Source organism: Ochotona curzoniae, unplaced genomic scaffold (assembly GCF_017591425.1).
Source record: "Ochotona curzoniae isolate NIBS_2020 unplaced genomic scaffold, NIBS_Ocur_1.0 contig_2657, whole genome shotgun sequence".
Lineage (NCBI taxonomy): Eukaryota > Metazoa > Chordata > Mammalia > Lagomorpha > Ochotonidae > Ochotona > Ochotona curzoniae.
The window spans coordinates 200,987-217,381 of record NW_024465540.1 but is presented as its reverse complement, the minus strand read 5'-3'; the positions used below and the strand labels follow the sequence as shown (position 1 = coordinate 217,381).

General features: G+C 40.3%; 1 protein-coding gene across 2 annotated transcripts in view; it reads right to left on the bottom strand.

Moving 5' to 3' along the window:
- Window positions 1-867: 867 nt before the first annotated feature.
- The window catches only part of LOC121152787 (cytochrome P450 3A6-like), a 47,199-nt gene continuing 31,671 nt past the window's right edge, over window positions 868-16,395 (bottom strand). For both annotated transcript variants that reach the window (XM_040974949.1, XM_040974950.1), the window contains exons 8-13: window positions 11,648-11,775; window positions 11,364-11,430; window positions 10,131-10,291; window positions 8,210-8,436; window positions 2,871-3,033; window positions 868-963 (exon numbers count right to left, since the gene is read on the bottom strand). In XM_040974949.1, coding sequence (XP_040830883.1) covers window positions 868-963; window positions 2,871-3,033; window positions 8,210-8,436; window positions 10,131-10,291; window positions 11,364-11,430; window positions 11,648-11,775 — 842 coding nt within the window. The remainder of the gene's footprint in view (window positions 964-2,870; window positions 3,034-8,209; window positions 8,437-10,130; window positions 10,292-11,363; window positions 11,431-11,647; window positions 11,776-16,395) is intronic.

Genomic DNA, 16,395 nt, shown 5'->3' with positions numbered 1-16,395 from the left:
TAATAACTGTATAATGGAGACTATCATACCCAGATGTGAGGATACAATGTAGTAGGCATCTCTACTTCCAGACAAAGATGTACTCCCAATGAAACGGTTTACTACATCTTGGCAATGGGATGTTGGACTCTCTGCCATTGTCCATGGCCACAATGATAGAGATATGACTGTGTATGAAGAACTACACTAAAGTCATGTCAAAGGGGCGACTCACAGAGGTGGGAGGGTATTGGGGATAAGGCAAATCCCAGGGCCTTTGGAAATGTATCATAAAATGATAGCAAGAAAAAGTAAAATAAAAAATAGTCATTCTGGAATTCTTGAGGAGGCTTCACACACATTGCATATGAGGATAGAAAATGTGAGCTGTTTGTTCTCACTGATTCAGTATGATAGATTCCCATTTAAATGCAAGAATGAATTAGAAGAATTTATAAAGAAATTGGCATATTCAATGGATATTTACTGGAAAATAATAAACATAAACCATAAAAAACAACTGAAATTTCTGGGCAAACTAAGTTATTCAAATCTATTTTAGAATTCTTGACAACTAGGAAGATTAGTTATTGTGTGTTCAGCTTAGGCATACAATGAAAAGACTAAAAGAAGAGGGAGAGAAATGATCAAAAACAACCAGAGGCTGAGTCTACATATCTGGAACTGATTTACTCAACTCCTCTGTGTTACACAATAGACAGAACTCTGCAACACAGATGGATCAAATTGCCCACTATCTGTAATCTTTCCTTTTATACCACAGGTCAGTTACAACATTATTTTCAATTATTATTAACAAAATACATTGAGGTCTCGGTGTTTTGAATACGGCTTCCATGAAGGACAAAGACAAAATCCACAGGATAATCAAGCTCCGTGCACAGTCCCATCTCTTGACACGACCTTTAGCATAATGGGCTTCTCAGGCTGGAGGAGTGCTTGTGGGGCTAGTTTAAGTGGGATCTGAAATGGTGAAGTAAGCATGCTGAGAAGCAAGAAATTAAGCACCACCCATAACATCGATAACAACAGCAATAACAATAGTGAAAAATGTAAACATCATCCCTAATATATGGTGAACACATCTCAAAAAGTCACATGATGTTAAGTATTCTGTGTTGAAATCTACTCTTGAATGGGTGATGAACATTTTAAGTGTATGGGTAGTTCTCTAATTATGGAGAAGTAAATTCCAATTAGTGATGCGAAAGAAAGTATATGCTTTTTGTTTCTTACATTCCTCTTGCTCTCAAATGTACTGTAAATGACAAATAAAAAAAATTCTGAAGTTCTGAAGAATTTTCATGAACCCTCTCAGGTTCATTATCAATTAGTCTTTTGTACAGTGTGGGGAAGCATCCAATGGTTCTCCCCTCAGTAAGGAGAAGTACAAACAAATCCTCATATACATGAGGAAGTGCCAGGATGAAGATGACTGGAAGCCTGTCAAAGAGGAAATATCCCACACCAAGTGTGACAAAGACCTTTCTCTCTGTGATGACTCCATTTCTTTAAATAGCTTTAAACTTACACGCTGAATTTCAATTTGTGGCCAATTCTATCCTCCTAGGTTTCTCTGCAGAAATCATACTAAGGAGATGAATATTAAATGCAACTTAATCACTAGAAATAAGCTTTCTAGAACCTTTCCTGGTAGGAATCAGTGAAACAGTCATGTAAACTCCTCCCATGACAAGTCCAGGAAAAGATGAAAAAGATGGACACTGGACAGGACCTGACAACCACTGGAACTGGGATTACTTAGCAGCCATTCCACACAAGCATATATCTGTTCGAGTATTGTTACTCCATTTTCATGGTATTAACAGTTCGCATTTGAAGATAAAATCAAGAGGGGTATAAACACAAACATGCTGGGAAAGGAAATAGAAGCACTGAATAAAAAGTAATTATACAAATGACAATATTCACTTAATGGTTACAAAAATAGGTATTTCAGAGGATCAAAATATAACTATTAATTTACCTTCTAAGGCATCAGCAAATTCACAGAATAGTTCTCATCTATCTTTGTCATCACATTGGAGTTCTGAAACAAGCCCTTCTGAAGTGATTATAATAATCAATATAATGAGCAATTAAAATTTAGGGATTCTGTTATACAGATTCTCATGTTATTGGACATGGAGGTAGAAGAACATATTTTATAACATAAACATAACATGTAATCATATTTAAATATGAAATGCAGGGGCCCGGCGCGGTGGCGCAAGTGGTTAAGTCCTCGCCTTGCACGCCCGGGATCCCATATGGGCGCCGGTTCTAATCCCGGCAGCCCTGCTTCCCTTCCAGCTCCCTGCCTGTGGCCTGGGAAAGCAGTCGAGGACGGCCCAAAGCTTTGGGACCCTGCACCCGCGTGGGAGACCCGGAAGAGGCTCCTGGCTTCGGATCGGCATAGTATCGGCCCGTTGCGGCTCACTTGGGGAGTGAATCATCGGACGGAAGATCTTCCTCTCTGTCTCTCCTCTCTGTATATCCGCCTTTCCAATAAAAAATAATAAAAATAAATCTTTAAAAAAAAAAAAAAAAAAAAAAAAAAATGCAATCATATACTTTCATAGAAGACATACACAGGTTTCAAAGTAATTTCAAATCCAAGCCAAATCATCCCTTAAATAGTTTTTTGCATGCTGTTTGTGGGATGAGTCCCACAAAAATATTATTGAAGCTTTATTCAAGAACAAAAGTGGCACTCAAGAGTGTAGATTTGTGGAAGCATTCAGAGATGTAGGAAAAACAAAATTAAGAAAAATGCTGTAATGACAAAATATTCTATTATAACACTACAACATTCAGTTTTTTAAAAACCTGCCAGAAAAAAGCATTCTCACTACATGAAGTGCACTAACCTGGGTTTCCTTACAAGGCTTGAAGGAGAAGTTCTGCATTAATCTGACCAGAGCAAGTTTCATGTTCATGAGAGCAAACCTCATACCAATGCAATTTCGAGGACCAGCTCCAAAGGGAAGGTATATGTAAGGATTGATGTTGTCCTTGTTTTTTTTATTGAACCTGGTTCCACAACAGAAATGAAAACACATTAGTGATGCTTAAAAGCATCTATTTGGAGTTGTCAAATACATCTTTCACATAATTGTGGGTTGGCCATTCAAATCTTACTATTATTGAGCTTTAAGAGTTTTAAATTAGAGAACTTTCCAAATCCAATTACCCTAACCCTGGAGGACCTTTCTTTCTTGTTGATTGGATGATGTGAGTGCTGTTTAAAAAGACATTTAGCTTACCACCTTAAAATTACATTGAGGGTGTTGATGAGTTCACATTCTGCAATACATGTGGGAAGTAAAGATGATGGAGGGGAAAGCAGGTTCCTGCTTCAACTGACAACCATATTGACATATGTTAACTGAGGGAGAAGATGATGCCTCCTAGTATCTAAATAATTCTTCTCCTCATTTTCTCACTTCTCCAAACTGCTTACTACCTGTCTTCCTCCTCATTCCCTTTGACCTTTCCTTCAATTCACTCCCTCTCCATATACTCCTTCTCTTTCCAAATTCTCCATCAAATACTCTTTGAGATCCTCCCCTCCAGCACACTACTTCTCCCCTACCACAAATAAGTGATATTACTGAGATGACATCTAATGCTACTCTACTCTAATAGCATCAGTTATTAGACTATTCATAAATGCTTTTATATCTCTTCAACTAGGCTATAAATTATTTGAATATTAAAGTCAATCCTCAAAATTCCTGGATAGTTGTTGTTATTAATAAAATAATGTTTATACCGGCAAAATATTCATGAAACATACTATTTTGACTTTGAAATAGTGCTACAGTTCAGGAGAATATGCTTAAGTTTCTATAGGCTGTTATTGTTTAAACATTTATTTATCATTTTTATTAGGAAGTCAGATAGGAGGAGAGAGACAGAGGAAGATTCCACATCTACTGTTTCATTCCCCAAGCAGATACAATTGACAGAGCGAAGTCAATCGGAGCCAGAAAATTCCTCCAAGTATCCCACACTGGTGCAGGTTCCCAACACCCTGTGTCATCCTCAATTGCACTTTCAGGCCACAAGCAAGGAGCTGGAGAGGAAACAGTGTTGTTGAGTCACTAACCAGCAGCCACATGGGATTTTGGTTCATGAAACGCAAGGATGTCAAGCACTAGGCCAAAGAGCTGGTCCCTTATAAATTGTTTTGCTCAAAATAGCATATCAATAGAGGGAGTGCAGTATATGTTTTATGCCCAATAGCCTATTAATCAAAGCAATATAGCATGTGAGAATGCTGACATTGATTGTGGGTATTGTGACAAGCATTAGGCCCATGCAGACGCATTAGAAGTGTCCCCAAAGACTTGTATCTGTCTGTTACATATGGGGATATTTCAAATATTATCCAGAATCCGCATTGATAACATCTAGAGTTCTCACTGCCTGGCCCAATTACTGACACCTAAAGCTTGTTGACTGGAATAATCAAAGAGGACCCTATGAATTTGTCACTGAACATGAAAGAAGCCAAACAAAGTAGAGGTCTGATTGCAGGAAACAAACAATTGATGTTTTTGAAACCAAAAGGTTATATGAACACAAAATTAACTCAGAATTACCACATGAGCACTCTGTACTATCAGTAGGGTCAACAAGCCCACAACACGGTTTCTGTCAACAGAAAGTTCACCTGTAGGAGATAAAAATGTCTGCATCCCGAGCCCGGTGCCTTGACTTAGAGACTAAAGTACTCACCCTGAACACACCGGGATCCCATATGGGTGCCAGCAGCTCCGTTTCACATCAAACTCCCTGCTGTGGCCTGGGAAAGCAGTTGAGAATGACCCAAAACCTTGGAACCCTGCACCCGTGTGGGAGACCTGGAAGAAGTTCTTGCCTCTTGGCTTTGGATTGGCGCAGCACCAGCCATTGCCCTCATTTGGGGAGTGAATCATCAAACCATCAGATGGAAGATCTTCCCCTCTGTCTGTCCTCCTCTCTGTATATCTGACTTTGTAGTGAAAATAAAATAAACCTTTTTTAAAAAAAAGTCTGTGTCCCAAGACTTCTGACTTGCCAGCCAGTGCTCTACAAATTCTTCAATCATTTTCCCTTATTAAAACAACCTTGGTAGTCAATCATCCATTTCAAATTGTACAACAGCCTGACACATATTGCTAGTTCCAAGAATAGCAAGCAGGCTCAAGATCTGGTTAATTCACACTGGAAAGTGTCACTCACTACTAAGACAACATGGGAGTTGCCAGAGAATGGCAACCGGAACTAGGATCTGGGCACACAGACTATCCTCTGTCCTGACTGACTCTTTTGTTCAACAGCAATGAGGACTTCTCCTCAGCACAGCCTCTGGTTTCACAATTGCTCTAAAGAAGAGGTTATCAGATGCAAGGTAGACAGCTTTTCCATAGATACTGTGACATGAGACAGACAAAGAAATTACCGTAACAAAACTGGAAATAATTTTTAAAAGGCTGTACACCTAAAATAATGTAGCATTTACTAAAATACAGTTAAAAATAAATATCACCAAAACTATGTTTTTATAGGTATATACTGTCTATGTGTATCAGAAGAAGACAATATCCAGGATCCCCACCAATACAAAATCCACACACTTAAGTCCCAAATGGAAAATGGCAGAGAACTTTCAGTGATCAAAATAGGTCTATGTAGCCCTGAGATATAATGGCCAACTGGTTCAGGCAAGATCACCACCAAAAACATCCTAGCAACTAGGACACCTTGTGTCTCCCTAATCTTGGGACCTACTCCAATTGGAAGTGGGAGAAAGGTAGTACAGGAGTTAGAGTCTGGTGAGCCAGGAGCTGGGGCTATGGAGAAAATGGTAGAAATCTGACATAAGGACCCAGTCCTTGAACTTGATGGAGGGTGTAGCACAACCGACTGCAAACAAAAGCAGAGCGCTAACTGCAATAAGTAAAATCTAATTGTAAACATATGGGTGACAAAGCTTAGAAACATGCCACAAGGAGAAGAACCTGCTAATTTTGCGGACAATGACCAAGACCAAAAGAAGAGGCAAAGGTACAATGAATATGACTGAAGACTCCACTGCATTGGGAAAAAAAACCTTTGCTAAACTCAGAGTCCATTGAGGAATACATCGAGAAAATGAGGCATACAGAAGTTGCAACACTGGTTATAAAATATTTTATTAACAATGAGAAGCATGTAAAGTAGGCATTCAATGAACATGTCATACTGGAAATGAATCAAATAAAAGGTGATGTATCAAAAATGAAGAATACAGTGGAGCAAATCACAAATGCAGTGCAGTCTCCAAAATAGAATGAAGGAGGCAGAAGAAGTTATCTCAAATTTAGAAGATATTTTCTGTTGCTCTGGGGTAACAACAAAAAGCTGGATGCAGAGCTGTATCAGTAACAACAATAAGAAAAAAAGCATTGAAGAACTAAAAGACACTATTAAAAGGCCAAGTATATGAACAATGAGAGTCCCAGAAGGTGCAAAAAGAGAAGCTGGGATTAAAGGTACATTCAATTAAATCATCAGGGAAAATATTCCTAATCTAGAGAAAGAATTGGGAAACAACATCAAGGAAGGGCACAGAACTCACAACAGGGTTGACCAAAAGGGATTTTTCAGCACAAAACTTGATAGACAAGCTCTCTTCAACTGGACATAAGGAAAAAAAATCCTTATATGTGTGAGTAAAAAAAAAATCAAAATATAATGGAACACGTATGAATTTCACAGGAGACCTCTCATATGAAACTCTACAGGCAAGAAGAGAATGGATTGACATATTCCAGATTCTCAAAGCAAAATATTGTCAGTAAAACTTTTCCTTTGTCTTTGAAAATTAAACAAAATTCTTACACAATAAAGAAAAGTTAAGAAAATATGCCTCTAAACCTGCCTTACAAATGATACTTAAAGCTGTTCTCCTGACAGAGAAGGAATATCACCCACCAAAACCAGAGACAAATGCGAGGACATCTCAGTAAAATAACAACAAAAGATTAAATCAATGAACAACTCATTGTTAAATGACAGGACCAAAGTCCCATCCATTCATATTAACCCTGAATGTCAATGTCTTAAGCTCATTAATCAAACATCATAGATTAGTAGAGTGGATTAAAAAAACAAAGCCCATTTATTTGGTGCCTACAGGAGACACATTTCACCAATAAAGATCAGCGAAAACTGCATCTCATTGATTTTGATTTTTTGTTTTTAGTTTCATCTGTACAAAACACTTTTTTCTGATTAAATTCTTCAATGAATCATAGATCATACAGTAGCATGATTTTCTTCAAGAAGGTTCTTGATTTCCTTTTTCATTTCTTCAACAACACGTTATTCATTCAGTCACATATTATTTGACTTCTTGGCATTGCTGATTTCTTTTTACTTCCTGTTGTTAGTGTTGCTTTCTGGCGGTTCACTTATGGGGCATATAGTAACTGTAATGGAGACTGTCATGTCTAGCAGCATGAACTAGCATTCAACTTCATGGTATTTTGAATTTTCTTTTTTTTTTCTGCTGTTGTTGATTTTGTTTTGTTTTGTGACTTTTCATTTAATGGGACATATGGTAACTGTATAATAGAGACTATCATTTCTAATAGCATGTTTTGAAATTCATGTTGCAAATTTGCATTTTTCTTCCTGTTGTTGATTTTTTTTTATTTTATTTTTTTATTGTTATTAACATTGTATTATGTGATACAGTTTTATAAGCACTGGGGATTCTGTTTTGTAGCTTTTCATTTAAGGGGATGTACAGTAACTCTGTAATGGATTCTATCATACCCAGATGTGAAGATACAATGCAGTATGCATCTGTACTTCCAGATAAAGTTCAATTCTCCATGAAACCATTTACTATATCTTGACAATGGGATGCTGGATTCTCTGCCATTGTCCTTGCTTCAATAGTAGACATATGACTCTGTGTGAAAAACTATGCTGTAGTAATGATATAGGGGAATTCAGTGAGGGGGCAGGCTTTGCGGAGGGGATAAGGGAAATCCTAAGGGCTTAGGGAACTTTTTCATATAATGATAATGTTAAAAAAGATAAATTTTTAAAATCATAAAACGATAATAAAAAGTAAAATTATAAAACTAATGATTCTGCTATCACAAGTTCTTTGTTTACTCAAAGACAGAGATATGCTTAAACCAGCCTGATTCAAGGTGTTTTCCTCTACCTTTCAGGGCGGAATTCATAAGGCTCTGTCCACAACTTCGGATCATAGTGAAGGGCATAGACCGGAATTGCCACATTTGTCCCTTTGGGAATGAATACTCCATTGATTTCAAAGTCTTTCTTACAGACTCTCTCAAATCTGCTAGCAATTGGGTATAATCTGAGAGTTTCATTCACCACCATGTCCAGATATTCCATTTGCATGATGACATTATATGTGACAAGTGCCTGGGAAGAAAGAAGCAGATTTGGAGAAAATGAGATTTGAAATTAAAACAGTTGTGCCTTCATCCTGTTCAATAAGCAGTGCATTCAGATGTGGTAAGTAGTTGCGAACTAGAACATTTTGAGGACAAACCCCTAACCAGGGATAGAACTCCTCGATGTGTCTTTATAATACTCATGCTGTCTCATGTGTATGAAAGAGATAAATATTTGGCACACCATGGTTGCTTAGTGGCTAAATAATTCACCTTGCACCGAACGGAATTTGATATGGGTGTTGGATCTAAAGCAGTGGCCTCACTCTCATTATGTTCTCTGCATATGGTCAGCAAAACCAGTCGAGGATGGCCCAATACCTTGGGACCCTGAGCCCAGATGGGAGACCCAGAAGAAGTTCCTGGCTTCTTGGTTCGCATTTGCTCAGAACTGTTTGTTGCAGCCACATGGGGAGTGAACCATCAGGCATAAGATCTTCCTCTCTTCCTATTTATATATATGGCATTCCATTAAAATATGTTAGAAGGAGAGATGCATAGAGTAGAACACTATGCTCAACAAAAATATGCAAAGTCAATATCACCCTTCAAAAAGAGGATACAACATTGCCAACAAAATGGGACGTGAAAAGGAGAAAATCCCTTACACTGTCTGGCTTCATCCTAATGGCACACTGGTCATTGTGGACATAAGTGGAGTGACCAGAAAATGCAAGATTTTTCTATCCTTCCTCTTTTTCTCTTTCTGTACATTTTTACATATACTTTTTACTGCATTTCATTTTAAAATAATGTTTCATAGGCTCTGATGTTCTCCCTTCCCCTCCCCTTGCCCTCCTCACATGGTGGATTGCTCCACCTTATTGCAGTATTACTGTTCAAATCTAGTCTTGTTTCTTTCAATGCAACCATGTGCCTTGCATAGTGTCCAGTAACTGTACATTTAACTCTCAAAAGAAACAACAGAAAAAGAAACCTTTTATTTGAAAATATGGACATATAATGTCACTCAATTTTTTTTTTAATTCATGTAAATGTGGCAACAAATTCAGGTCAAGTGAGAGTTTTATACAGATAGGAAAGCACCTCTTCTCTGCATACTGTTTCTAGAATAGTTCCTCAGGCATAATTTCAGTTCTCAACTGCAAACTAGAAGGTGATCCTGGTGTTTATCTGGACGTAAAACAGGCACACCACACTAGATTCCAGGCTTTTTTACAATCAAGAGCAGACATGCTGGATCATGTCTTGTCTTCTTTAACACGGATGTTGTGATTGGAGAATGAGAATGGCAGGAAGAAGAGCAGAGTCTGCAACCCCATGGCCGTCCAGACCAGCCCAGGCCAGCCTCATTCGCACAAAAATTCAACCAAACAATATTCAGCCAATGGAAGCAGAGCAAGTGACCTCAGACTTGAGTAGCAAAAACTCCTACTATGTGCCACTGTGGATTCTTGTAAAACACACATACGACCAAAGATCATTCTCACAGATGTCCTTGTTCAGTGAGTTGCAGCTTGAGCCTTTTTTCTCCATGTGTTTTTCTTTTTAGCTTATTCCTTTAATTGTCAATGAAGTATCCTCACCACACACTTTGCAAGCAGTCCCCGGAGTGGTGATGTCGAGGCATTCTATCAAGACACTAAACGCTGCCCCACAGTGCACCCATCCCAAGTATCACTCACTCACTCATTCATTCACCTTATTGGAAAAAGCTGAATCAACCTCCTGCTGCAGTTTCTGCTGGACATCAGAGTGAGTGGCCAATAAGTACATAATAAAAGAAAGAGCATTGCTAGTGGTCTCATAGCCAGCAGAAATAAAGACGATTGACTGGGCTACAAGTTCTGTATCAGTCAGAGCTGAAAGGAGAAGAAAAACATTTTAAGTGAAATAGATCACTATAAGTCACATGCAAACAGATGTTATAGCACACAAATTTAAGCTACTGTCTGCAAAGACAGCATTGGATATGACTGCTGATTCAAGTCCAGGTTTCCAATTCCAATCCAGCATTCTGTTAATAATTCTGGGAAGGAAAAATGATGGCTCCACTACTTCAACCCCTGAACATGCTAAAGAGTTTTCAATGGATATCCATGCTCCAGAATTATTCCTGCTTTGGGCAGCCATGTGTGGAATCAACCAGTAAAGGTAGAATACTCACTCTCCATTTACTTCTGCAATGGCTATTTTAAATAAACAAATGTTTAAAGAAACAACATTTTTACATTAAATTTCAAAATTTTTGTAGGAAAAAAATGTATAAGCACCCAGCACATTGGCTCAAATGGCTAATGCTCTACCTTCCATTACCAGCATCACATATGTATGCCAGTACATCTCCCTGCTGTTCCACTTCCTATCCAGCTCCCTGCTTACAGCCTGGGAGATCAATAGAGAATGGTCAAAGCCAAGGGCCCATGCACCTGCATGGGGGCAAGGAGAAAAACTCTTGGCTCCCGGTTTCGGATCGGTTGAACTCTAGACATTGTGGCCATCAGAGAGTGAACCAGTGGATGGAAGATTTTTCTGCCTTTCCTTCACTCTGTAAATCTGATCTGTGTTGCCAATAGACCGTTTTTTTTTTTTTTTCCTTTTTTAAAGAAAATTTATCTACACAGAGCCAGAAAAAAAAAATGCGTGAGTTCACATTATCACAGTCTATCCCATGTCTTATTATTCTCTCTTCATTACAAAATCCTCATCACCATCTCAGTTGGGTGATTTCAGGAGAAAGCTTCTCTGTCGCATATGCACAGTGCAACCAGTACACCACTTGGAAAATACCAAGGCTTTATTGTATGAAAACTAAAGGATGATTCATCAAAATATATGCGAGTTAAATTAAGGGGACAAGAATGGAAAACAGATAAACTTGTGACATTCAGAATGCAGTCCAAGCATGAACAGCACCTATACATTCTTGGTTACCTTTGTAGGAATCAACTTCTTTGGAATTCTGGCAGTTAATCATCAGTTGCAGTAAATCCACTCGGTGCTGAAAGATAATGGTTAAAGATAACACAACCCTATGTCAAGTCCATCAGGAGCTCAGCACTGCAGCTGCTCTCTGAGGAGACCCCACTCAAACCAAGAGGTCTGACTGGAGTGGCCTGAGTCACCATCTCAATACTATGCCTCAAAATGATCATATAGTTATAGGCCCCAAACAAGGGACAAACAGAACATCCTCATGCAAATAACATCAGATTTACCTTTTTCTTGTCTCTGAGGCGATCTTCTTTAATTTTTTCAACAGAGCTTTTCAAAAAATCTGTAACATCTCTGGGATACTTACTGATATTCAATGCCTCACATACTGGGGTGAGGAAAGGAAAGAGTGCTATAGGAAAAAGAAAAAATAAAGAAATTCTAATGTAAAGCAAAATTTATGTGGCACAAATACAACTTCCCTATCAAAGGAGTAAAAGTCCTCAGGCTCTCAACAAGAAACCATGCCTTCAGCACTTTTCTTCAGACTTTCAGAGCAAACACTGAGTAATAATAACACAACCAAACACAGAGGCCATTACAAGAATGGAACATCAATGGTCTTTCCTTCATTTTAGCAATCACAAAGGGCCTGGACTGAAACTCACCAGAGAGAATGGCACCAGTGACTGCAAATGAAGTATTGAACCCATTCCTTAAAATGAATTGCAGACCTATGGTGATAAAGCTTAGAAACCAGCCTAAGAGAAATCTAACCAGAAGTACAATGACCAAGAGCAAAAGCAAAGACAGGCACAGTGAATATTACTAATGCCTTCCTCCCAAAGAAGCAAAAACCCTTTTCAGGCATAAAGTAAACTGAGGAATACATCGAGGAAATGAGGGATAAAGAATTTTAAAACAGGCATTCCCTTGCTGAGATGGGGGAGGCAGTGGGGATAGGGGAGTGTGTTAGCTCATGGGATCCGGAGGATGTGAGCTTGGGGAGTGCATAGCAATAGTGGGGCATATGTGGACCTGAGAGCTCACATCTAAGCAGGTATGCAAATTCCCTGGGGAATTCTCCATGTGCTTGTTGTCAGGTGAGGTTAGGAGATGGAGAAGCATGCTGCCAATGTGTACTGGTGGACCAGGCCTGGAGAATTTCAATAGGCCTGGATCTTGGGTGAGTGGAGAGGTAAGACAACATTCGAGCACATATTCCATAAAAATTGGACACTGGTGGGGAGGCAGAGGTCTGGATCAGTAAACCAATGACTATGCTTGCAAAAGCTGGGCTCAAGAACCCATGCACTGTTGGACACAAGGATCGTGGATTCATTAGGAAAGGGGGTGAGGGGCTTTGGGAAAGGGCTGACAGCTCAGGGAGTGTTTAGCAAATAATTATTCCTGAGGAACTCCCAGCAACAAGGCCACTGTGCTTGAAAGTAAGCAAGCAGCCTGAGAGCTGGCGGTATGGAGGGGAGCTCTCAGAGGGCATTTATGCGTCTGACCAATGTACTCAAAAATAGAAACCTTGAGTTGGACTTGTTAGCATGAAACACTGCTGACCACCACAAACCCACACAAAACACAAAAGCTAGGGGCATACCTGGCAGGATTAGGTCACAGTATCTGACAGTGTGGGTCAACATAGGGGACAAGGAATGTTAGGCTTTCCCATGATACTAATGAACATACAAGAGAACCACGCCCAGGGGTAGATTCTCTGGAGAATATATGGGCCTAATCCTATGGAATCACAAGTCTTACTGCATAGCTTAAGGGTGGGGGTAGTGATGTGCTGAACTGGGCATGACCATGGAACCTGCCAACAAGCACAGGTACTGGGGCTGGGACCAGACTGGGCAGATTCAGGCTGCAGCACCTGTATGTGCACCTTAAATCAGAGCATGGGACAGACTAGGCCAACATATTAACTGGCTCATACATAGGCTTGGTAAAAGGGCACGCTATGAGGTATGTGAGGTTGGCATATGTGAAATCTATGTCTGGGATTGAGCCAGGTAAGGGAACTTTGGAAACTTCTCTGGTTGGCCATAGTTCCTGTTAGTGAACTATGGTTCAGGCCTGGGTAATAGACAGGCTTGACAACGTAGCTCCACTTACTGCCAAGTGTGTGTTGGTTTTGGAAGGGGGTGGAACAGCAAAGCCAAGCAAACCTTAGCACACTAGCAAGTGCAGAAACCATGCTGGAGTGGAGATCATGAAAGGTTTGACTCTCATATCTAAGAGTTGGCACGAGGCAGATAGGGGAAGAGCTATGCCAAACTGGGGCAGAGCAACCACTGGCATGTGCATAATCATTGGCTAAAACAGGGCTGGTTGAAGATCTAAGGGGTAACCCAAGCTGGGTGGGGGTTCCAACTGATGAGTGTGAAGATGGAGGGGTCTATGATCTCCTCCAGACATGGCTGCAAAGTACCTTGGCATGGGTGCGAACTGGGTATAGGATGTGACATGCTAGGCTACAATCCGGCAGCTACCAATAATCATGTGAACCAAGGTGGGTGAAAAAAAGGCTGGGCTGGGTCTTTGATCCTTCTGAGCCATGTGTAAGCTGTGCCTGGGTGAGGACAAGGCTTTACTTTGTTGAAACACCCAACAATAAGATCCCAAATGTGTGAGGGCTGGTTAGGAGAGGACACTGTTGCTGCAGGTTCTGGATGTGGATCATGGTTGTTGGGCTTTGACCCACCAGTGTGTGAGAGAACTGGCACTGGGATAGATTCTGATGGAGAAGTTTGGGAAACTCCTCTGTTGGTATACAGTCCCTGCAGGTGAGTGCAAGAACCAAGGCAGAAAACAGCCCAGATTAGGAGAGGTTACAGTACGCACTAGCATACACTTGGCTACAGTCTGGGACAAGCCAGGCTGGGCCAGTTCATATCTTCCACTGGCCAATCTGAGCACCACAATGCAGTGTATGTTGGGTAGAGCTGAGCCACAATACTAAACAGTTCACATGAGGGCCAGGACTGGGTGCTCCCTGGGCTGGGCTAGGCTGTAGCCTACTCCATTGAGAGCTGGAACTGGAGATAAGCATGGCTGAGCCAGGCTAGAGCATCCACCGGCAAATGCCAATGGGATGGGCTCATGCTACATTGGGATGAAGCACCCAAGCAGCACTCATGAGACCCAGAGGGGAGAGCTGTAAGCACAGTAGGATAATACTTTATTAGTCTGTAAATGAACTAGTTTAGGGGAAAGCCAGGCTGGGCTAACTGTATCCATTTATACAAGCTTAAGGAAGAGTAGTTGCAGGTTGGTTGGACTTTTCTGCAGAATCAGCTGTCAGGTGCTGGCAACAGGGGCAAATTCTGCCAAGCTAAACTGCAGAACCACTTGGAGAATTGAAGATCTGGGAAAGGGAGTGGATGCAAAAGGGAAACATTGAGAACCTCCCTTCTGGGTATTACTCCCACTGAAGGGCATGTAAAACAGGACTGGGGCAAGCATGGCTAGATAGAGTGACAACCACCAGCATGTGTGTCGGCCGGATAGTGGGCTGGTTTGATTGAATCAGGCTTCAGGGCCAATTGAGATGTATGAAAGCTGAACAGGGTGTGGGACAAACTGGTCCCTTGCCTGTGTATATTGTCAATCAAGGGCACCAGATCAGGGGGCAGGCCTGCTGTGGATTATTGGGTGTTGCTTTGAATATGTTGCAGCTCTGCTGCTTTACATGAAGGATGAATGTGTAGTGGGGAAGAGTCAGTGTGGGCTGAAACACCCATTAGTTTACATAGGAAATGAGGCTGGAGAAAGAACTGACTCAGCATTTGCAATCACCAATTTGCATGTGGGCTGATTTGGGAGATGGATTGTCCCTGACCCTGTATTATCAAGCAAACCCAAGAATCAGGTCCAAGATCACCCCAGATGCTGCTGCTTTGGGGATCCCCATACATGACTGCTACACTCAGAACTTCACACATTGGAAGAATTGTAGGCTCCATGGTCTGAACATGGAGGGCATGTGTCAGAGCTGGGTTTCCTCAGTCAATTAGATGGAACAGTAAACAGCATATCCAGATACACATGGAGAATATGGCAGTGTATTCGAGTCTTCAGAGGGTACCTGGTATCACAAAATAAAATGGAGAACAAAAACAAATTGATCAACTACCCTAGCCAAATGTTGGAAGTGAATATCTGGGAAAATAGTCCATTATCAACCAGTGAGCTCTGAAAGGATTTCACTGTACTTGAAGTGGCAAGATCGGCAGTAATTAAAAACTACTGAGCTATCAAAGCCACTTAAACAGGACCCTACCAGCATGCCTTACATCATGGATTCTGGGATGGCATTGTGTCCATGTCCCATTCCAGGGAACAGTGGTGGTTGAGGGGATGGGTGTGGCTTCTCCCCTTATTTACCCCTTCACCCAGATAAAGAAGCAAAAATGAGATTTTGGAACTAATGATCTCATTCACATTCCTCTAGCCCGTGTCCATTCCCACCATAACCAATAATGTACAAATAATCAAAATAAAATTTCCAAAAATACTTTTAAAGACTTGTTATAAAGCCTCTAAAAAACAGTGAGAAACACACACAGGACTCTAAGGAATTTAAAGAACGTATCACACAGCATATAGCAACAGTCAAATAAAATCCAAATAATTACAAATAAAAGGCACAATGGAGCAAATTAAAACTTAATTGGCACCCTCGAAGAAGAAAGAAATCTCAGAATTGGAAGACGTTATTTTCAAAAATGGGAGAAAAATCAAAAGGCTGGAAGATGAATGAAGCTAACAAAACCATTTAAGAATTAAGGAATAATATTAAAAGTATAAATATAAGAATTTTGTGAGTTTCAAAAGAGACAGAAAAAGAAGCTGGGTTTTAAAAATGTGTGCCGTGAAATAAGAAATAAAAACTTTCTTAATTTGGGGAAAGAATTGGGGAAAATATAAAATAAGGGGCAGAGAACTCCCAATAGGTTTTACCAATGAAATCCTTGCTATGACATGAAAATCAAGATCACTTCAGCTAAATAAAAAC